General features: G+C 34.1%; 1 protein-coding gene across 1 annotated transcript; it reads left to right on the top strand.

Moving 5' to 3' along the window:
* The first annotated feature begins 411 nt into the window (after nucleotides 1–411).
* Nucleotides 412–23,769, top strand: LOC145277513 (uncharacterized). The gene is made up of 3 exons (XM_080128937.1): nucleotides 412–1,155; nucleotides 9,514–11,142; nucleotides 22,624–23,769. The coding sequence occupies exons 2-3, from the start codon at nucleotides 9,522–9,524 to the stop codon at nucleotides 23,490–23,492; spliced, it is 2,490 nt and encodes an 829-aa protein (XP_079985063.1). The 5' UTR covers nucleotides 412–1,155; nucleotides 9,514–9,521; the 3' UTR covers nucleotides 23,493–23,769.
* Nucleotides 23,770–24,671: the final 902 nt, after the last annotated feature.

Genomic DNA, 24,671 nt, shown 5'->3' with positions numbered 1-24,671 from the left:
ACACCCAGTTAAATTTCCCTTTCCTGAAATTGTATTTTTTTAGGCGATTACATGCGAACAGTGAGCACTCCAAAAAAAAAAAAAAAATTGGCAAAAGAAAAACAAAAAAATAACAAAAGAAAAAGAATTATTTTAGAATTTAATAAGATAAGTTTAATATATAAATTTAAAGTAAAATGATGTCCCATTTTCGAGCCATATTGAAAGGGGACAATTAGCCAGAATTTTTAGGACAGTTAACCAGAATTTTTATTTTAAGGAAAATTAAAAAAATATATATAACTCTCTTACTTATACTACTAAGCCTACATCCGTATCAAGACACACCCCTCATTAAAAAAAAAAAAAAAAAAAAATCCTTTCTTAACCCTATCTCCTAAATTACCTCCCCTAAAAATTGTATTTCCGTTACAAAAATATCTTAACTACCCGTAAACACTGATGAGCTTGCGTTAAATTTATATGCTACTGATCTCCCACTTTAAATTCTAAAATACTTGTAGTGTTTGTTTTTGAGGGTGTTCACACATAATTCCCCCAAAACTGGAGAAACTCATTTGGGATCAGTAATTTAGCTAAGGGCGCTTTTAAAGTAGGATTTAAAAAATCATTTTACTGTTATTTCATTTTTTTTTTTAATTAATATTAAAAATAGTAATGCGTAAGTCACGTAGATGCGGTAGCTACAGACACATAAACAGTAACGATAACATAATTTTATTGATTTAGAAAGAAAAAAAAAGTGAAAATTAGAAAACTAAATTAGAAAGAACGAAGGGCTACCGTAAAAGGGTAAATGACGTAAAAGTGATGCCGTAAACTGGATCTTGTTGGCATTGTCGTCACTCGTCACTGTTGAAAAGTCTGCGAGTTTCTCTTGGAGGAAAATCATTTTTACAGCACGGTCCAATAACCTGACATTTGAGGAGAAGGAGAAGCCAAACGATTAGCCTCACACATGCCGAATATTTCCATATTTTTTATTTACCTCAAAACCCCAACAAGGGATCCAATTTATCTACCGTTTTGTTGGAAATAACCAGAGACTGGACAAAAATAGCCAAACCTTCTTAAAAAGAAAACCATTTTCTTCTTCCTGTTTCTTTCAAAAACTGCATTTTTTTAAAATCTCATCTGCTTCGTTTTTGCTTTAAGGTAAATATCACAATGTTTTTGTATTGATTTTTTTTCAAATCTTAACACTCATGCTAGGTTTGTTGTTGTTGTTATTTTAAATACGGACGTAAATAAATATGCGCAATTCTACCCAACAATAACTTTTATTATTTATATGCTGGTTGTAGATGTTAAATATGTTTTAATATACAAAACAAAAACAATAAACTATTTTGTATATTTTTATTTTAAAATTCTGTTCATTTTTATTTAATTTCATCAATGAAAATATGGCATGCAAGCTAGTGCGTTAAGTAAAAAAAAAAAAAATTCATAGATATTAAATATGTACTTTTTTTTCTTTTTGAAATTGATTGTTTATTTACAATGTAATCGATTTCCATAATCACAATAATGTAACTGTTCCGCTTTGCTTTGTATGGAAACCCATCTATGATATAATTACGTAATTGTAACAACTACCAGGGACAGAGATTTCTTTTGTTATTAATAATTTATTTTCTTTTATTTTTTTTTTGATTTTATTTTTTTATTATTAATCTCTAAGTAATACATGTTGCCTATTTCCTTATAGCGTGTATATTTATTTGTTTTGGGCTAAAATTAGATCCAGTTCGTTCTTGTTTTTCTCCTTTTTCTTTCCAAGACATCTCGGATTTTTCCTTATGGAAAAGAAAGAGCCATTATCTTTTTTTATCATAGTTGAAGAAAAAATGCATTCTTTTTAAAAATATTATTCTGCGTTGTTTGTTTTTGTTTTAAATAATAATAATTGCTACATCATATTTTATTGTATAAATTATTTATTTCGTTTTAAGTTTGTATATATTTTGAAATGTTGCCTCTTCCAGGATAAGTCGTAAATAAAGCGACATTAAAAACAAATGGGGAAAACAAGCAATCAGTGAAATTGATTTGTGTGGTCATTAAATTTTTTTTTCCATGATCCATTTTTTGGTGCTTGTACAGTCCCCCCCCCCCAAATGGCAGATGCTAGTGATTTGATAAAAGTCCAGTAACAAGTTACGATAATATTCGCTAGGCGACAACACAAAATTAAATTGGGGTTCCTGCAACAGCAAATTTAAGGGAAAAAAAACAAAAAAAAAACACTGATATTTGCATTTTTTTTTTTTCATTTTTAATGTATTTACATTATTGCATTAGATTTCAATGGTATTTATTTACTATAACCAACAAAAAAGGGTGTGCGAAAATTGCCCTCTTGCAGTTTAGATAAACCAAAATCTCAGGAAGATACGGGGACATAGTTGACGGTACACCACACCACACCGACACCGCCTGTAAGAATGTCATTTGATTGGCTATTGAAAATGACGTAATTATTGTAAAAGAATTTAAAAAAATTAAATTGTTAAAGAATTAAATTATTGTTTAATTATTAATTACTTAATAATAATAATTATTATAGAAAATATAATTATTATTATTAATTACTTAATAATAATAATTATTATAGAAAATATAATTATTATTATTAATTACTTAATAATAATAATTATTATAGAAAATATAATTATTATTATTAATTACTTAATAATAATAATTATTATAGAAAATATAATTATTATTATTAATTACTTAATAATAATTATTATAGAAAATATAATTATTATTATTAATTACTTAATAATAATTATTATAGAAAATATAACTATTATTATTAATTACTTAATAATAATTATTATAGAAAATATAACTATTATTATTAATTACTTAATAATAATTATTATAGAAAATATAATTATTGTAAAAGTGGTGCTTCTCGATCAAAGAACTTACGCAGACTCTTTATTCACCATTTTTATTTCAATTAAAAAAAAAAAGTTTCGGAAAAAAAATCCAATGTTGGTTTAATTCAGAAAAATGTTTCATTTAAATCAAATTGTTCGTGAAAAAAAAAGTAATTTCCAATTATAGAGTTGAAAAAGCTTCAACCAGAACTTGCCCCCATACTTACAAAACTGTTTAAACGTTGCCTTAAGGAGAAGTGCTTCCTAACACTCTGGAAAACCTCATCAGTATGCCCTGTATTTAAGAATTCAGGTGATAAGTCATCTCCCTCTCAATACAGACCAATAAGTCACCTGTGTGTCATGAGTAAGTTGCTGGAATCCATATTAAATAGTCAACCACCTCAGCAGAAATAACCTTCTTAGTGACACGCAATATGGTTTCCGTTCTGCTAGATCTACAGTAGACGTGCTAACGGTTATATCTCATAGAATTAGTGAATCTCTCGACAAAGGCTTCATTTCTAGGGCAATTGCTCTTGACATATCAAAGGCCTTCGATAAGGTATGGCATAAAGGCCTACTTCACAAGATTTCCAGCTACAGTATAACTGGAAATGTTTTCTCAACCATTAAATCATTATGGTAGGCTCATAAGAGTAGTGGTTGATGGGCAGAAATCAGAGGCCCACAGTATTAATGCTGGAGTCTCTCAGGGGTCAATCCTGGGCTCAACTCTCTTCCTGATCTACATCAATGATCTCCCAAAACACATACTAAAATCATTCGTTGACATCTATACTGATGACACAACTATCTATGGCAACACATCAAAGGCTGTAAATGACAATGTTCTCTCTGATTCTCTCTCCTCAGATTTTGAGCGTGTGGTACTGTGGGGAAAGAGGTGGCTGGTTACTTTTAATGCATCTAAAACCAAGCTCCTATCTTTACATCATCAACGCTCTGATCTCCATCTAGCATCAATTGAAATGGATGGCTCTCGTCTAGGGGAGGCTCCATGTTTTGATAAGCTTCTGGGCTTGACCTTTACTCCTAACCTGAAATGGAACACGTACATCAAGTCTGTTGCCAAGGTCGCTGGAAAAATGGTAGGATCCTTCTACCGCTCCAGAAGATATCTCACTGCTGATAATATATAAAAGCCAAGTACGTCCAAGGATGGAGTACTGCTGTCACATCTGGACAGGAGCTGCTAAAAACAGCCTATCCTGCCTTGACAGAGTACAAAATAGACTTTTTGGCTTAGTGGGGGATGCTCTTTTCTCTTCCCTGTAACCTCTCTCCCACAGAAGAGACATTACAAGCCTGTCTTTGTTTTATTGTTACTTCCATGGCAAGTGCTCGTCTGAGCTCCAACTTCTGGTCCCCCCCTCACCAATCTTTCACGAAAAACACTTGTCTAGCTGAAACCACTGTCAATAATTTCACCCACTCTATATCTGTGCCAAAACCAAAATGTAGATTCCATGAACAAAGCTTCTTTCTTAGAAGTGCACGCCAGTGGAACTCTCTTCCGTCTGCCTGTTTCCCACCTGACTACAACTTGGATGTCTTCAAGTCCAACATAAACAAATTCCTGATGAACCGCCCCCTTAAGTAAGACACTTTATCAAATTTCCAATACTAACGATTGCTACGATACTATCCCATTGATTACTGAACATGCATTAACCCTTATCCCCGAGTGACTTCCAGGCCTTGATAAGTGGTGACTACCATGTAAAAAAAAAATCCAATGTTGCTTTCCTTACAAAATTGTTTTATTAAAATTATATTTTCTTACACAAACTTTTAAATGTTTTTAAGATTATATGTTGATACATTTTTTACAATAAATGTTTTCGTTTTCAAATATTTTTCTGTTCGGAAAAAAATCAAGTATTTCCTCGTATATTAATATATATCCGAGATCAATATCATTTCTAATTATGTTTGTTTGTTTCTGTATTTAATAAAATTCATGTAACAAAAAAAAAATTCTGTTTTTCGAAAAATCATTTAATAAAAAATATTCTGTGCTTTCTAATTCAATTTAGATAGCATTCTTACAGGCGGTGTACTGTCAACTATGTCCCCGAATATTCTTGATATTTTGGTTTATATGCAAGAGGGCTGTTTTTTTTGTTTTTTGTGTGTGCGTGTGTTTCAACTTATTTTAAAGCATTTATTTACTTTGAAACAAATGAAGTGTATAATCTTAAGTTATAACAGAAAAAATGGCGGTTTAGTTAGAGCCATTTGAACTCTTGATGATCACCTAAAAATCGAAAATCAAATGAAGTATTGCTAGAACATTACATTTTCGCACGATTGGTGACATTTATTGGATGGATTGGATTTTTTAAATTTTCTATTTTTGAGCGAGTATCGAGGATTTAAATGGTTCTACTCTAACGCAACCACCACTTTTTTTTTTCTTACTTGACAGATTTGACATTACTTTTGTTTCAAAGTAAATGGTTGTTGCCTGCTGGATTAAGATACGCTCTTTTCAATTTGTTTAACTATCTCTTAAACCTGAAATTAGCAACGATATAAAAAAATTATAGAGGCTTGGTCTTTGGACTGTAAGATCAAGTTTTATAATATTTAGGCACATGCATTTAGACTGTTTATTTTGTTTTTGGATTTTTTTTAGACATTTTGTTTTTCATTTTTGAAGAACTTCTTTGAGGGGAGACAATCCAAAAAGATCTTATCCGAAAATGTCAAAGTTTTGCATAACTTTTAGTTAAAAACAAAACAAATACACTAAATGAACACAAATACATTAAAATAACACAAAATGAAACATTGAATATTTATTGAATCAAAATAAAATTAATTTCTGAAATGAAAACAAAAAAATTGAGCCCCGAAAAAAAACAGTAATGGACAAGTGCCGATATTTTGTAACAAAACAAATGGAAGGAAAACGGGGCCCTTCTATATAAAAAGAAAATACATGTATTTATTTAAGTGATCTACACAAAGTCGGTGTAGGTTGCCAAAAATTAAAATACTGTCAGTTTTTTTTTTTTTTTTTTTTTTTCATATGGGAGTCACTACTTATCAAGGCCATGAGGCGACTTGAGGATAAGGGTTATTGCGTGAACAGTAATCAATGGGATAATATCGTAGTAATCGTTAGTAATGGAGATTTGATAAATTGGATTACTTAAGGGGGCGGTTTATCAGGAATTTGTTTATGTTGGACTTGAAGACATCCAAGTTCTAGGAAGGGCAAATGAAAGAGAGTTCCACAGCCATGCGGTTCTAAGAAAGAAGCTTTATTTATGGAATTTATGTTTTGATTTAGGCACAGATAAAGAGTGGTGGGAATTATTGACAGTGGTTTCAGCTAGATGAGTGTTTTTCGAGAAAGATTGGTGAGAGAGGACCAGTTGTTCGTAATCATAGCTGGTAATATGAGGTACCTTCAATAAGTTTCCAGACCTTTTTCATGAGTAATAAAGTTCAGCTGCCAAAAGTATTAGAGGTGAAGATAACCTTGCTTTGTTATTCTGTAAACATCATCATCATCATCATCATGTAGTCCGTCAATCTGGACAATGACTAGTTGAGGCCTCAGTGCTTTATCCCTCGGTGTTAGCGTAGTTCTCGTTCTGTGTGAAACGTCCGGTCACAGGCGCTGCTTATGTGAGTGCCGGGTTTGTGTTGTCGATAATGTCTCAGATTTAAGGCTTCTCCAATCTTTCTCTCTATTTTTTCCTTCCCTTTGTGGAGACTATTCCGGCAGCCACTTCTTTCTTTAGCTTGTTCATCCCAACTCTCGACACTGATGTTCATCACCTTCAGGTGTCACTTTGTTACATCTTTGTAACGAAGCTTCTGATCTCCTACCTTGCAGGTTCCATTTTCCAGTTTCCCTGTAAACAAAAGCAGGTCGAAAAACATCTTTCTTCGTTGGTCTCTGTAAGCTCTCTGGGACTGTTAATCCCATAGGCTTTGGAAGTAGTTCTTGAAATGTCTCAGTGGAAATTAATACACCCATGTTTGATTAGTCCTTGTGTGAACAAATTACCTCACAACGGTTACTCTTTGAGAGAAGAGAGAGATGTCAGTGTTAATAAATGCTACAAATTGATCCTAGTTTTCAGTTTACTAAATTAAAATAACAAAATAAATTTTGAAATACAAAGTTGACAGTCTCAGAAATTTACAACTATATAGGTCGGTAGGAAATATTAATACATTTGGTAAAAGTTATTTGATCCCCTCCCCCCCCCACACACACAATTCCTCGGCTTTTAACTATGCTGTAGAAATGCTAAAATAATAATAAAAACAAAATCTAGAATACAATTACAAAAAAATAAAAAGCAACAATTTACAAATATATATATTTTCCCAAAACCTCTGGTCTTGATGAAGGGGAGACTAAAACTTGCTGCTATTTTTTCAAATAGTTTGAAATAACAGCAAAGGGAGACTTGATTCCAAATATTTCTCATATGTTATATCTCCCCTCTTTGGTTTTCATACATGAGTAAATTTCAAAGTATATAAGGATTATTTGATACTGAAGATATTCATAATCGTATCCTATTTCAAAAAGAGGGGAGATATAACACATGAGAAATATTTGGAATCAAGTCTCCCGTTGCTGTTATTTCAGATCAATTGAAACCATAGCAGCAAGTTTTAGTCTCCCCTCCATCAAGGCTAGAGGTTTTTTGTGGAAATATAAGATATTTTATAATTCATATGCAAAACTAGGAAAACAAATAACTATGAAACATTTTATAGCTGTAAAAAAGTGCCAAAAATAAGCTCTGGATGATCCTCTTAATGTGTGACCTTAAGGGCAAATGTCACATAGCCCAATACACAATTCAGATTATTACCTTTCCAACGAGCCTTCATTTGTTAAATTCTTTGGTTTTCATACATAAAGTAAATTTCACAGTGTATAAGGATTATTTGATACTGGAGATATTCATAATCGTATCCTATTTCAAAAAGAGGGGAGATATAACACATGAGAAACAGGCACAGGAATGCAGCGACCTTTGTTCTATCGTTGCAATGTTGCATCCCTATGTTGTAATGTTGAATCCCAATGTTGTAATATTGAATCCCAATGTTGCAATGTTGAATCCCTATGCCTATTTTACAAGTATTTTAATGGAATGTGTTCTGATGAACCTATTACACCTGTGTCACTTTGTCGTACATACCCCCGTACAAACCTGTCTGGTAGCAAAATCGCATCTGTTCATTGTAGAGGTCTCTGGATATTGGGAAGCTTTCTACTCAAATAATTTCTAGGGTTGATGGACTTAGGAATTCCCTCCCTGTTACGTTTCCCTGACTATACTAACAAGCCGAAGTTTAAATGTAATGTGAAAGACATTTTGCTCATCTTCTCACATAGTGTTCCTGTAGACACATTCGCAAATAGTATCCCCTTATGTCCAAGTAACAATATGCCTTGTTTGGAGTGAATAAAAGTTTTTAAAAAACTTTCCAAAATAAAAATGAAATTAAAAATGAAAAAGAAAATTTCTTTCTTTTTCACACATCTTAATAAAATTGCTAGCATAAAAAAAAATGGCTTATTTTATCATGACAAGTTTTTAATTTTAGAAAACAAAAAATAACTTTTTAGAAATCTGCTCAGTCTTATGAGTTCTTACTCACTAGGAGTTCTCACAATGGTCATCATTAATTTGTAACATAATTCTCCCTTACCATTCTGCCAGGACGGTACAGACGTACAAGTGAACAACTGAAGACTTGGACAACAACTGTCAAGGAGGATTTTACTGAACTCTGTATCAGCGATTTCTCACTGGCAATAACTAGTTGGTTTTCTCTGGAATCTGAGTGACAATAAATCTCAGATTTCTAGTACTCTCCAACTGTTTCAGTTACTGCTGCAAATAATTTTGTCTTCTTGCAACAGCAGTAGAAGTTAGAGTTTTATGTGATACTAGATGAAACTAGTGCATTTTACTTATCTATTTTTTTTTAAGAGGGAGGGGTGACATTTTATGTGATTTCTGTTAATTTTAGTTCCTTTGGACTCCTGTGATGCACTTCTTGTGTGTTTTGTCTTTTTTCTGTTTAAATTTATCTGTGGCAGATGTATCGAATTCAACTTCAATTGTCACCAACGCTCACAATAGTAACACAATAACCTCGTGACTGTAAACAACATTTTCCCTTCCTCTCACTCAAGCTTTTTATGCAGTTTTTCACCCTGTCTCATTTGCATGTGTGCCTTCTGTTTTCTCGTGATCTCGCAAGACCACAGTTTATAAAACACCAGGTGCCATCTTTTTTTCTCTTTTCCCACCCAACACTTCCCTACAGCAAGTCCACCCCTCCTCCGTCACGCCACTGCTTGCATGTACATCCACACAATGCACAAATACACAAACGCTTGCTACTCTGGTTAGTATTACAGCAGATTAGCATTTGTTAGTTATTTTGGTTGGTTTCTGCATTAAAGGATTTTATTTTTAAAGATTTCAACTGTGTTTATCATTGTTGTATGATCTTGGTTATCATTTTTCATAAGAATCTGATTTTGTATTTGTAAATGAAACCAAATATTTTCACGTTTACTTTTTTATTTTCCATTTTTAATTAGGTGTCATAATGATTGTGGCCAGTGTAAATCCGCAGCCTCAACAGGCCAGACCTGCAAATGACATGTTTGGAGAGATGGTTCCACATCCGCAGGGATCGGGTTTATTAAATGAAACCAGTATGTTGAAAGTGCATCCTCTGACCCCGCAGCCACCAGGACCTGTTGACATATCTGTTGTCCCCTATGAAGACTATGTGCAGCATCCTTATATCCAGAGTTCTGCTCAGCCACCTCCACATCATCCTTCAAACCAGCTTCATGATGCAGTGGTCATTTCCTCACCTCAGCATCCTAACCAACCTCATGGTACAGTCATGCCGACATATTTGCAACAACAACCAATAGGTCAGCCTGGCCAAGTTCAGTCTGAAGATGGCCTCTTGATTGGCCATTATCAACAGTCTGCCCATCCTCATCATGATCTGGGGCCAGCTGCTCACCAACCATATCCAACACCTCCCCCTGGCGCAGTTGTGTTTGCTTCTAACCAGAATGCATACCACCAACCCCATGAAATGCTACCAACTCAGCAGCAGTTTGTTGGGCAGCCACAAGCAGCTCCTTTCCCTGGACTGCTAATGACCCCTACTCATCAGCATACCCCACATGATGGGGTAGTACATGCTCCTTCACATCAGTCTTCTTATCCTATGCATGACCCCCTTCCATCCCCAACTGGACATCATGCCAGCTTGCTACACACACCTATTATGTTTAATCCACATATGCCTTCTCCTCTGCCAGGCATGCCGCCCCCTATTCCTGCAGCAGTTCCACATCAGTATCCAGGTCCGCTGCATGGCTCCGTAGTACCTGCATTCCACAACCAGTACCCTGGCTCTATCCAGGGCACTGTTGTAGCTGGTCCTCCTCATCCTCACCCACATAGCAATGGAATGGGTCCGCCTGCTCCTCCACATGCTACGCCACTGAATGGCGCAGTTGTACCTCCGCCTCTGCATCCGACTCCTCTTGCTGGTGGAATCCTAGCCCCGTTACACCAAAATCCTGGCTCCCTGCATAACACAATGCTGTCATCAGTTGCGCATCAACATCCTGGCTCTTTGCAAGGGACAATCGTGCCCCATCAACACACCAGTCCGATACACAGCGCAGCAGTCATGCCGACGCATCATCATCAGCAACAGCATCCTGCCACGATATTTGGGAATCTTGCTTCTCATCAGCAGCACCAAAATTCCTCGCACTCTAGCGTTTTGCCCTGTCCTCGTCAACAACCACATTCTGGTCGTTTACATGGTTCGGTAGGACCAACATCCTCTCGTCAGCAACATTCATTGAATAGGGCTTTCTCCCCTTCATCACAGCATTACTCTTCCGTTTCAAAATCTAATGATAATGATTCAAATGGTTTCTGCCAGTTGCCGTCATCCTCCTCATCTTCTTCGTTATCATCATCGTCTTCAACGACTTCGTCTCCATTGAAAGCGCAGGATAATACGGAGTGTAGTTCTACTATAACAGAGACTACAGCGACTTCAACTGCTGGAAGTCAGCAAAACTCTAAGGTTATTGATTCGGCCATAACCCCGACTTCACTGGTAACAAGTACCCAAAGCAAGTTCTTCTCGACTTCAACCAGTGTCAGCTCTGACTCAGCTTCTCAAAGTAAACACTTTTTCTTTTCTTTTCTATTTTGTACTTTTTAAAATTTTTGTTTAAATTTAAGGTCAGTGTTAGAAGGCTATCAAATGCAAGGAATGGAATGTTGTCGATGTTGAGGAAGAAAGACAAAAACAAGTAATCTACATATATAAAAGGCAAAATGTGTGTGTGTGTATGTATGTTCGCTTTTTGTGTATGTCTGCAAATGGCTTTTTTTCGAGGCCTTCTCGGGGGGTGTCACTCATTCTTAAAACTTTTTATATCACATCTAAATGATAATATCTATGATTTAACAACGGGGGTCGCATGTGTATTTAATTTGCACGACTTTTACCAGCTCGCCGCGTCTTCAAAAAGCGAATGATGGAGCGGAGAAAACAGTAACTGGCTTGCCGCGCCACTTCCTCGCACCTGTATATTTCAGTTTATAACCCTTAACTTAACATGCTTATCAATTCCTCTCCCCTCGTGGCCGAGCTGGTTAGGTGGCTGGCTTTTTTTCCCTTTCGTTTCCACCTTCGCGTCAAGGCTTTGGGTTCAAGCCTACGTTCCTACTAAAACTTTTTTTTTTCTTTTACACCTCCAAACACCCGGCCAATGTTTTTTTTTTTTTTTTTTTTTTTTTTTTACACACACACACATCCAAACACCCGGGCAACGCCAGGTACCCCTGCTAGTAATATATAAAGCTATATATCTATAAAAGTGAAATTGTCTGTGTGTCTGTGTATGTACATTTTCCTACCAAATTACTCTGTCAATTTTCAGTCTACAGACTCGAGAGTTGACATAAGAGGTATTGAGATTTGGGAAAATCTTTTTAATCAGTTTTCGGGCAGAAATTTGGCTGTCAAGGGGGTCAAAATTCAATGATTTGACCTTTGAAAACTCTATCTAACTCCTCCGCGAATTTTGGGTCTAAACACTTGAAATTTTAGATGTATGTTACTTGGACATGGATTAAACATTTAACTTAATTTGAGCCCACAATAAATGTACAGGGGTCAAAGTTATAAAAAAATTTGACTTAGTCAATTTCTGGTCTAAACATTTGAAATTTTACATGAAATGTATTCAGACATAGGACAAGCTTTTAATCGGTTCTTGGCTGAAAATTTGGCTGCTAAGGGGTCAAAGTTCAAAAGATTTGACCTTTGCGGTTTCTAGCAAACTATTCAGCAAATTTTTGGTCTAAACATTTGAAAATTTACATAAAGGGTATTCAGACATGCAGCAAGCTTTTTAATCAGTTTTTGGGCAAAGATTTGGCTGCCAAGAGGTCAAAGTTGAAAGAGTTGCCTTTGCAGACTCTACCAAACTCCTCCACCAATTTTGGGTCTAAACACTTGAAATTTTAGATGTAGGTTACCTGGACATAAGTCAAACTTTTTAAAGATTTTGAAGTCTGTCTCTATTGCCACCTGAAAACCTTTATGCTGACAAGAGATTAAAAAAGTGTTATTTCTCTTTGGGAAACTTTAACCCCCACCCCCACCCTTGTACCAATTTTAGTCAGTTTTTAAACATATTATACACAGATTAAAATCTTCTATTTTAATTGTTTAGTTTTTTTCATTTCTTGGCACTTCTGAATACCCCTTAGTGTTCTTTAATTTCGTCAATAATATTGTTTTTCCTTGCTATTGATTTTCTCTTGAAGAGATGATAGCCGAAAGAGCTGTCAAGAAATTTCCGCATATTTTATCTAAATCTTTATATAAGTTTTGTATCTCTAAACATTTATTTAGATCATCATATAATGATTAGATCACTCTGACTGACGTAAAAAAAACATTTTAAAAAAATAAAATATTTAAATTTCAACATTATTTCATGCGGTTAACAGTAGCCGAATGGATACTGTCCTTGCTAATGAAGCCAGACATGGCTTATGTCGCCGGGTTCCAAGGTTCCAATCTGCAGATTCTGAAAGGATGAAACACTAATGTCTGTAGGTATTTAATTATTATAGTTAATAATTATATATATATATATAATATAAAGCTGAATGTCTGTGTGTGTGTGTGTGTCTGGTCACGAATAGGCTCCTATATGGTTGACTATTTTAAAAAACTGATTACATATAATGATAGAAGATGTATCGAGGATCAGGAATGGGTATGTTTGATCTGGCAGAACGGTGGATCATAAAAATTGTGGGGTCTGCGTTTACAAGGGTTTTTGATATAGATGTACATAAAAATACTTTGATAAGTATGTTTCAACTTAAATAGGGTTGGTATAATAAAATTGTGGGGTCTGCGTTCGTGCCAGTACTCCATGGAAATATGGCACAAACTTTAACAAAGACTTTTCATATCTATTTGCGTAAGTATACTTTGATAATTATGTTTCAGTTTGAAGAAATATGGTATAATAAAATTATGGGGTGTTCGTTCATGCCTGACCTCCAAAGAATGTAAATATGTCACAAAGTTTAACAAGGTTTTTTAAAAGGGGTGAGGGTCCACAATAACACCTTAACTTTAATCTTAATTCACGTTAGCTTTTATTTATTTTTTTGAGTTGAATCATATTGTGTCGAATAAATTCACCTCATGAATTCACGTTCTCATTAAAGTGAAAGCCAAAAAAAAAGTCGGAACTTTTAGACAATTCTCGACACAAATTTTGCATAACTCTGTTTTTTTCCTTCTCCACTTGCACATGGCACTCTTTCGAAAATAGATAAATAACAAAAAATAAGAACGTTACTTGTTATCGTGTCAAAAGAAGGAAAAAATCCTGCTCACGTGATTACGTGTCTTTTTAAAAACATTTACATAACCTTTTTATTTTTATTTATATATCTGTTTAAGCTTTTTTTTTGTCAGTGTACTAGAAGGAATTCAGTTGATTACAACCCTTACCCTTAATCCGACGGCACAATACTGCACCGTTCAATACTGTAAAACTGAAATGAAGCTGTTCTGCTTGAAAAGGGCGCCATTTTCTTCTTATTCATATTTATATAGATTCTTTGCTTTAAAAAACTAAAGTAATTACGAGTTTACTATTTTAATATCCCATTTTGCTGTTTCGGATTATTTTACTAAAGTAAGTAAAGCTTCATTATTTTTAAAAACTGTTTTTGTTTCTTTGTTTTTCGATATTTCGTCGATATTATTTAGTAAGAGTGTTTAGCAGAAAAGCCAACAAACGACTACCCGAAAAAATAAATATACAAGAAATAAATGTTACCATAGTCAATAAAAGTTCAGTTCATGTTTTTTTTTTGTTTTGAAATAGTTTTTAATGCTCTTTACTTGAAATAATTTCAGCGAACCGAAATTAAAACGAAATTTGAGGTGATAACTACTTAAATGAATTTTTATATAAACTACACATGTCATAATCGAATATTCCTCAAGCACAAAATAATGGAAAACATTAGAATATGTTTATAAATATTCCTTACGTTAACGGAACTCTCTTAAATTGTTAACACAGAATGCTCAGGTGCCCTTCCTTCAAATTGAAAATGGGGCTCTCCATTTCAAAGTCGCTGCCATTTTGATTTTTTTTTTCAAACCAGTTCTTGAATTAAAAAAAAAAAAATTTTTTTTTACAAACTACTTAGAAATACAAACCAATGAACTTTTCTACCATAAAAGTAACTTTTATTGACTATGGTAACATTTCTTTCTTGTATATTTATATTATTATATACACTAGCAGGGGTACCTGGCGTTGCCCGGGTGTTTGGAGATGTGTGTTGTTGGTGGTGGGGGTTTAGATTAAAACAACCCTGTTTAAAAAAAAAAAAAAACGTTGACCGGGTGTTTGGAGGTGTAAAAGAAAAAAAAAAAGTTTTAGTAGAAGGGTAGGCTTGAACCCCGAACCTTTGACGCGGAGGTGGAAAGGAAATGGAAAAAAAAACCCTGCGACCTAACCATCTCGACCACGGGAACAGATGAATTGATAAGTGTGTTAAGTTGACGTTTATATACCGAAATTAGCAGGTGCGACGTCAAGTTGCGTGATGTTTGACCTAGTTTTGCGCTGGAAGCCAGTTTCTGTTTTCCCCGCTACGCGGCGATCAAAAAATATCTCGAAAATAGCTTGTAAAAGTCTGGTAAATTAAAGCGAAGTAAAAAACAAAAAAACTAACGTAAGGCAAATGAACGATGTTAAATGTAAAAATCTGAAAAACAAAAAAGAAAACAGAAAAACGAACATTAAAACTTAAGCGAGAGGGGGGGGGGTAATCAAAACATCGAAAAAAAAAACTAACGTAAGGCAAACGAACAATGTTAAATGTAAAAATCGAAAAAAGAAAACAGAAAAATGAACGTTAAAACCAAAAAAAAAAAAAAACGTGAAAAATGGCTTAAATAAGCCTGTTTCGATATTAAAATTTAAAAAATCGGTGGGTACCCGAGTGTTTTTGGGTGTGTATGGTCAGTCGGGGGTGTTAATGAAAACCTAAGAATAAGCGAAGTAAAAAAAAAAACCCAGAAAAACGAACGTTATGTGAAAAATGGCTTAAATAACACTGGTTCAATATTTAAATTTAAAAAATTGAAAAAAAAGACATCTCACACCAATTCGAACCCAAAATGTTTAGATACTGACCCAACGCTCTAACCAACTGACCTAACAAGATGTACATGAAATTTAGTCAGTTCTTCAACTATTTAAACTAAATCAGGTCATGACGTCATCTGACGCATGCGTAGAACCGGTCATCGTCATGAGAGGATGGTTTTTGTTACCCCCCCCCCCCTGTAGAAAATTGTCGATTTCAGGGTGAAAAAATTAACGTTTTTGGCCAATTTTTCGATATTTTTCGGGCGAAGGATGGAGCTTCAGTATGATACCACGTTTGTCAATTTTTGTTCTGTCTCTCGAAAGTTTTTAGCAGACACACAAACACACATACATACATGCAAACATACATATATACACACATTTTCGCTTTTATATTTATAGACTAGCGGGGGTACCCGGCATTGCCCGGGTGTTTGTAGGTATGTGTGGTGTTAAATAAAAAAGAAACCGGGGGGGGGGGTAGGATCGAACCCGAAGCCCTGAGGTGAAGTAAGTTTGAAAATAAAATCGGCCAGCCAGAATGAGTTAGTGAAAGATGTTTGAATTTATTTAAGTAAGAACCAAATTGACAGGTGCGTGCCCGGAAGTCGTCGATCGTGATGATGACGACGACGTAGGTTTGTTTGTTATAAGCGAAGTAAAAAAAAGAAAACAACGTTAAAACTTAAGCAGGAAAAAAACACAAAAAAAACTAACGTAAGGCAAACGAACGATGAAAACAGAAAAACGAACACATGAAAAATGGCTTAAATAAGCCTGTTTCGATATTAAAATTTAAAAAATTGGTGGGTACCCGGGTGTTTTTGGGTGTGTGGTGGGGGGTGGATAAGCGAAGTAAAAAACAAAAAATAAAAACGAACGTTACATGAAAAATGGCTTAAATAACACGGGTTCAATATTTAAATTTAAAAAATCGAAAAAAAAAAAAACATCTCACACAACGATTCGAACCCAAAGCGTTTAGATAATGAACCAACGCACTAATCGACTGACCTAACACGACGTACATGAAATTTGTTCAGTTTTTCAACTATTTAAAGTAAATCCGGTCATGACGTCATCTGGCGCATGCGTAGAACCGCTCGTCATCACGAGAAGACAATTTTTGTTGTCTTCCCCCCCCCTGTCAAAAATTGTCAATTTCGGGGTGAAAAAATGAACGTTTTTGGCCAATTTTTCGATATTTTTTGAGCGAAGGATGAGGCTTCGATATGATACCGAGTTTGTGAATTTTTTTCGTGTCTGTTGAAAGTTTTTAGCAGACACACATACATGCATACATTTTCGCTTTTATATATATAGATATAATGACGGGTACTTCTGCTAGTATATACAGTCCTCGTCAAAATCATAAGACCACTTAAGAAAGTAAGCGTTTACGCATATTATCAAAGTTTTAATCAAACAAATGGTTGAAACCATTGCCAAAAGGGAAAATATGATGGAAAAAAATGAAATCTGCTTCATTCAAAACCTTAACCCTGATCTAATAATTATTTTTTAAAAAACAAACATTTTCACCTGGTCAAAATGATAAGACCACTAATAATTTATCTAACAAAAGGCAATTATAAATTACTAAAAAGGGTCTCAGTATTTAGTATAGCCTCCATCATTACGAATTACTTCAAAAATTCTCTTCAGCATGCTTGCAACTAAGTTTTTTATCAGTTGCGAAGGAATTTTATCCCCTGTACTGAAAACTGAATCAGAAAGTTCTTTTATCGAATCATACTGGGTTCCATCCTTGAACACTTCTTTTGCCATCCATCCCCAAAGATTTTCAATGGGATTGAGGTCCGGAGAACATGCTGGATGATCTAACAATTCTATATTATTTAAAGAAAAGTATTGTCGTGCTTGTCAAGAAATGTGTATCGCAGCGTTGTCTTGCTGGAAAATCCAATTTCTTCCACACAGACGTGGACCTTCAGTCCTGATAGAAGCATTTTCAAGCATTGAAATGTACTCCAATGATGTTTGCCGGCCCTTTCACTACTTGCAACTTTAGGGTCCCAGCTGACGAGAAAGCACCCCAGATCATTAAAGACCCTCCTCCACTATGCTGAGTTGAAAAAGTCTCTTTGGGCAAATGTTTATCATACCAATAGTGTTGAAATCCATCTGGACCATCTAGATTAAACTTTTTCTCATCAGAGAAAATTACATTTTCCCACTTCTCTTCATCCCAAGTCTGGTATTTGGCGGCATATTTAAGTCGGTTAGTTTTGTGCTGTTCAAGAAGACGTTGTTTCTGCAGTCGCTTTAAATGTTTGAAACCCTTCATTTTCAGATACCTTCTGATGGTTTTAGGACTACATTCTGCTGCTGTTTGGCTTTTCAATCGACTTGAGTCCATACTGGAGTTTTTTTTTTAAACTTCTTCTGATACGGCGATCCAGTGATGGGGGTTATTTTTTTTGATCGACCTGGACTCTTTTTGTGCCCATATTGATCTGGATTTCTTTAAAAATTTGTGATGACCCTTTTGCTACGATTCATTTCGTTTGCAATAGATCTAAGGGAGAGTTCACCCCTATTAAGCTCAAAAATCCTTCCTCTCTCAAACTCTGATAATGGTTTCCCTTTTGCCATTTATAATTCAGTAAGATGTTTTTTATCCACTAACAAGTTGCTTTTAGTAATATAGAAAGCTTTTCGTATTCATTTTTTCAAAACTAGCCGATTTTATTAAAGTGGTCTTATCATTTTGACCAGGTGAAGATGTTTGTTTTTTAAAAAATAATTATTAGATCAGGGTTAAAGTTTCGAATGAAGCAGATTTCATTTTTTTCCATCATATTTTCCCTTTTGGCAATGGTTTCAACCATTTGTTTGATTAAAAATTCGATAATATGCGTAAACGCTTACTTTCTTAAGTGGTCTTATGATTTTGACCAGGACGTATAAGTAATGGTCGTGTGATTCCAATGAGAGAAAAATGTATATTTAAAAGATTGTAGCCAGCAACAATTGTTGATTTTTAAGATTTTTAAATATTTTATAACGCGTTTCAGGCCTTATTTAGCTCTCTTCAGATATTTTTAATTAAAATTTAAAAAGCCAAAAACTATATGGTCCCCTGACTGATGCCTTTGTCAAGTTTTTGAATAAAAGGTAATGAAGCAACTTTAGTAAAAGCCCTTTAACCACGACAAGGTATTTTATTTTTAATTCTAGATGTTAACTTTTGGGGGCGTTTTCACATTTATTATTTTTGTTATTTTATCCATATGAAGTAAATAAATCAAAATGGATATAAAGTACAAAAAAAACTGATCACTAAATGGGCTGAGAAGCCACAATGCTGGTAAAGAAGAAAGTTTATCAACAATTAAGTTCAATATACCATCTTCAATTTGAGTGGTGTAATTTGAGTGCTGAAGAAATTGTTGAGATCCATTAACGGATTCTATTAGTACCACGTTGTTTGCAAGAAGCTGATCCAAATTGAAATCACCCAACAAAAGTATCCTTAGGGCAAGTTGTTGAGCTCATTAGTGAGAAGATTTAAAAATTTCCCTAGTGGGCCAAGCTTGCGGTACACAAGCATACAACCAATCGCACATATTAAAGTTCAATCTACAAATATATAATCAATATTTGTAAAATCGAGTTTACAAGAGTTACTTCCCTTGTACTCTTAGCCAAGATCAGCTGTAGAACTGTTACCTATTTTGCCCATTTAAATCTCTGGCCTGATATAAAACATTGGGCTAAAACAGCCAAATGACGCCGTTTCATGACAAACGATGCCTTAATTTTGTTAGTTAAACACTGTACCATTTAAAACCCTTATTTAAACACAAGTATGAATTTTAGGAGAAAAATAAAAATTAGCCACAGAAGGTGTTTTTCACTCCTAAAACACCCTGAGGCTCGATCCTCAGAATTTTCCCTGGGTCAAATATTACGTTTCCAGATGTATATCTACATGGTCTTGCTTTTGGGTAATTTTCAACAAAATCTAATGGTCAGAAAAGATTCTATGTCCCGAAAAGTGCTATTTTTGGCCATTTTTAAATCCATGGGGACGCAACCAGAATTTTTATTGAAAATCTCATAATGTTACATTTCCTGGTACTTGTACAGTTTAATCAAGACATTAAAAATGAAAATATCAAAAAAAAAGTTTAAATTGTATGTATCCATTATGGAATGAAGTTCTCCGAAAAAAATTTCACTTAATTTTTCATCAAGTAGTTTTTTTTTTTTTGTTTTTTTTTACAGCAAAAAAACAATTTGTTATGATATTGAGCAAAAGGTTCGATTTTTAGGAAGAAAAGCTAGCATTAAAGATGGGGAAGGAGTCTCATCGCTTTAACTGGAGTTAACTCCCTGTGGCGTGTTCAATCAATTCCATAATGGCTGACTTCAACGCGCTCTCACAAAAACATGTTTTTTTCCACTGTAAAAAAAAAAACTACTCGATCAAATTAAGTGAAATTTTTTTTCGGAGATCTTCTGTCCAAAATGGATACGTACGATATAACCTTTTTTTGCTATTTTCATTTTTTTTAATATCTTCATTAAACTGTACAAGTACCCATTTCCTCCCTTAGGTAGTTGTAACTTTATGCCAATTTTTAGAAAAATGTAATGAGTAGTTATTGAGAATTTAGAGAACGAAAAGAAGAGGGTGAACTTAAAGATCCAAATTCGACTAAGTCAGTGGATCAATTACACACATATAATATAAAATATGTATATTTAAGCAGCATTCTTTCGTTTAAGTATGTTACATTGAATAATATAGACACTTCCTGTTTACATATTTTTGTTCTGATCCTTTCCACAGGGTTCGTACAGGCTTGAAAAGTTTTTGAATTTTTACTTTTGCCTTAAAAAGGCCTTATTTCTATTATTATCTTGAAAAATCCTTGAAAATATGGAAAATATCTTAAAAAGGCTTTGAAAATCATATTATTTATGCCCAGTAAAATTTTTTTGTCCTATGAAAAATAAAATCGAAAAAAATACTATTAAATTATTTTTATAAGCATTAATAAAAATACCATTAAACTATTTTTTAAAAATTGAAAATCAAATCAAAGTACATTGTTTGTAAATTGCATCATATTATCGTGGAGTTATGTCCCTTTATCATGAAACTTGCTTTTACTTTAAAATTTTTTATACAAGAGTTATGTCCTTTTATCAGGAAATTTTTTGATGTTCTCTATATAATAACTTTGCATAGTTTTGTGCTGAAAGGATATAATACTTGATCCATAATACTGAAAATTCAAAATTTAAAAATAAAACGAACACAGCGAATGTAAATATGATTGTCAACGGGCACATTGTTGCATATGTAAAAAGGCATTTGCTTTGAGAAAAATGAGTGAAAGTGCCTTGAAATTCCACAGATCTCAAACAAGAACTTCATGTAAGTAACTGTGTGACCTTTAAAACTACTTCATGAAATCAAGAGATAAATAAAAATGACTTTTCCTGTTAAAATTTTAGTTTATTTTATGAATTTTGCTCGGAGAAGTCCTTGAAAAACTTTAAAAAGTCTCAAAAATGACCATTGAAAATCTGTACGGACCCTGTTCCAGCTTTCTTATTACTTATTTCTGGCAAGAACTGGCTGATGTAGCTGTCATAGTCACTTTTGACCCAAGTACTTTCAGATTCATCCATAGAATAATATATTACGTTTTATATATATATACATATTTTTTCCAATATCTACTTCAACAGTACTTAATACTGACTGAAAAAAGAAGTCAATTTTTTTTTTTTTTTTTTTTTTTTTTTCAAATGATTTCTTACCTCTGATAACTTGATATACTCATGAAGATGTCAACAATTATTTTATGTTAAACCTATAAAATTTCCTTAGCTAAAAGTTGCTTCAAAGAGGATACCAGAATCTTGGTTTACATGTTTCTTCACTAAAATCCAGACTATTAATGATTACCTACTGTGGCATTCATCCTGATCAGGTTGAGCAAACTTCCTTCAAAGGTGGAAGTTTGTAGGGAATTAAGTTCATAAGTGATTTCCAGTCACATATATATCTCGACCAGGGAGAGATAACTTTATTTTAATGGCAGGGAAGTGTCAAAGTCCTCCCACATACAGCGCCTGACATTCCTAACAGGTCATCCATCTGGTATTGACCAGGCTTAACATTGCTTAACTTTGGTGATCTAATGAGAACTGGTGTGACAACGTGATCATGCTGTATCAGTGGTTATTCAACATTAAATTATTTCAATGTGGCATTACTAGACTAATCAATCCACATCCACCTCACATAAATGGGCGGTCACAGCGGTTCCTGTCCTGAACTCCCCAATATTAAAAAACAAAAATAAGGAAAAATCTGTATGATATACTTATCTAAGTTGAAGTGAAACTATCGTATTCCAAAAATCACATAAATTGATTAAGTAGTTTTATATTTATAAAGAAAATCATTTTTAAACGATTAATGGTAATTCATAGGTATTACAACATATATCTTCATTGTCAAGATGTCTCCCTTTCTATTTTAGATTTTTTTCTTTCAAAATGGCCGCAATCACAGCCACTCCACAGATATTCATAAAATTTGAGATTTTATTTAAAAACAAAGCTATCCTATCAATTTATGTGATTTTTGAAATATATTTCCATTTTGTCATGGATACGTACATCATACACATTTTTCTTTTTCTTTTTTTTTTTTTTTTAATATATAAGGGTGATTTTAGACAAGAACATCACAGTTTCCCCTTGTATCAAACCCTGTTAATCATACCTCAGAACTTTTTGCATTTGACGTATGGAAAACTATACACTAAACTCCAAAAAGCATATCAATCCAAGTGTTATTTACTCTGTGGTTATTTTTGTGAAAAAACTTTTCACTTTTTGATCTTTAGTTTTATCATCTAATTTTATCATCTAATTTTATCATCTAATTTTCTCTCTCTCCTTCAGCTTCATCTCAACACGTACCAATCAAGAAGTTGGGAACACTGGCCTCCAAACCTAATGGCTTCACTGAACCGAAAACTAATCACAAGATTGGCCAATCATCATATAAGGATTCATCGAAAACCAGTGAGCCCAACTCTGGGCACGGCCCTAACAAGACAACATCAACAAATGGTAGTCACGGGCCGTGGGAACTGCGATCCCCGTACTCTAATTCCCTGAAGAGTGCTGCTGTGATGCCATCTTTATCAACTGCCCCAATAGAATCCGCTGTCACCAGTTCTGAAAGGTCTGCTCCATCTTGTTCTCAGAGAAGCCTCCCGAGTCAGTCATCCCTCCTCCCGCCGCGGATGTCCCTCTCGGTAAATGGTATGCTGCCCCCGACCAATGGCATGGTTGGGAAACTGTTGGGTTATCAGCATTTGAATGGCTCCATTGGTAGTCTGTCTGCAAATGGAAGGGCCGTGTCCCCGCTGTCATCGAAAAAGGATTCGGCGTCAACGACCTCTTCTTCAGCATCAAACTCTGATATCGACGCCATCACAACAAACCTAGAGAAAAGTAGGCTTCATGATAACCAGTTTAGCAGACAACTGGACAACACCAATGGTAACAACCGCCGTCGTTACGTGTCTGAGTCGTGGCGCCGGCAAAACAGTGAATCCGCAGCTGCTTCTTATTCATTCCCTAAGCAGCAGCAGCCACTGTGGAGCTCGGGCCCGAAAGACCAAATTAAAGTTGTAAATCTTCCTGTTGACCAGATGAAGCGTCCCATGTACCCACTGAAGATGTCCAAAAATTCATATTCATCTGCGGAGGGCTCTAACCCGCAGCCACGTGACACTCTGCATCTGACTTTTTTTCTTCACTGACTGCAAAACGATACGCTTGAAGGAAGTAAACAGTAATAATAACAACAATACGATGGGTTCCAAAAGACAAAAAAAAAAAACACACACAAACTGCTTTTTAATTCAATCGGGTTTTTTGTTTTTGTAGATTATTTCTTTTTGATCTAATTGTAGATTTGTTGGGGTTTGCAACAATGTTGTTAACGTTTTTTGTCTGTTTAATTATCTACATTTGTTTTTTTGTTTTCTCCTTGTGTAATGACCTTTTCAATGAAATACAATATAAGCATTGATCGTCCGTGGTGGTAGCAATATCTTCTATTTGTACACACTCTCTTGTGCGCAATAATGTATTCAACCAATACAGGCACATCAACGAATTACTGGCAACTAATTTTTCAGAATTTCCTCTCATCTGGACCAAATGACCAACAGGAAATTGAAACTTTTGCAGTTAACTAGAAAAACTTAATCCTGCAGAGTTTAAAACAAAGACATTTGATGAAATATATTTTATATATATATATTTTTTTTTAAAAGATTGGCATTCCTGTCCAGAATTCCCTTTATATTAAAAAAACAAAATTAAAGAAAATCTGTATGATATACGTACCCGTGATGAAACGAAGGTACCATATTCCAAAAATCATGTAAATTGACCAAGTAGTTTTATTTTTATAAAGAAAATTATTTTTGGAGTAATTTATGGGAATTTGTGGACATTACAACAAAAAGTTTGAATTATTGTTGAATTATCACTTTATTTTTTTGTTATTTGAGATTGTTTTCAAAATGCCAGATGGTTTCTCATAAAATTTTATTTTATTTTTTATTTAAAAATAAAACTGCTTGATTAATTTACATAATTTTTGGAATATGATATTTTTCTTTCTTCACAGCTACATACATCATATAGATTTTTTTTTGTTATTTAATATAGGGAGAATTCTGGATAAGAATCTGTATTAGAATATTTAAAAAAAGAAAACTCTTAACATCACAATGCTATATTCAACCAGAATGTTGTGTGAATAGAATGACAACGGTTGTTATATAACACCAATGTGTTTTTTGTTTTTTTTTAAATAATATTCTGAGTTGTGCTTACAAAATCATCTTTTGTAGTAAATATTTTTTAATAGAATCCATTGCTTTAGGAAACCCATTAAAAAAATATTAATAGTAATTTAATATAATTCA

The sequence above is a fragment of the Euprymna scolopes genome, chromosome 6 (assembly GCF_053919585.1).
Source record: "Euprymna scolopes isolate OS-2025 chromosome 6, ASM5391958v1, whole genome shotgun sequence".
Classification (NCBI taxonomy): Eukaryota; Metazoa; Mollusca; class Cephalopoda; order Sepiida; family Sepiolidae; genus Euprymna; species Euprymna scolopes.
This window is presented reverse-complemented; position numbering and strand designations above follow the sequence as displayed.

Coding starts and splice junctions, on each gene's coding strand:
- LOC145277513 (XM_080128937.1), top strand. CDS start 9,522: ATGATTGTGGCCAGTGTAAATCCGCAGCCTCAACAGGCCAGACCTGCA. Junction 11,143..22,623: donor CTCTGACTCAGCTTCTCAAA/GTAAACACTTTT, acceptor TCTCTCCTTCAG/CTTCATCTCAACACGTACCA.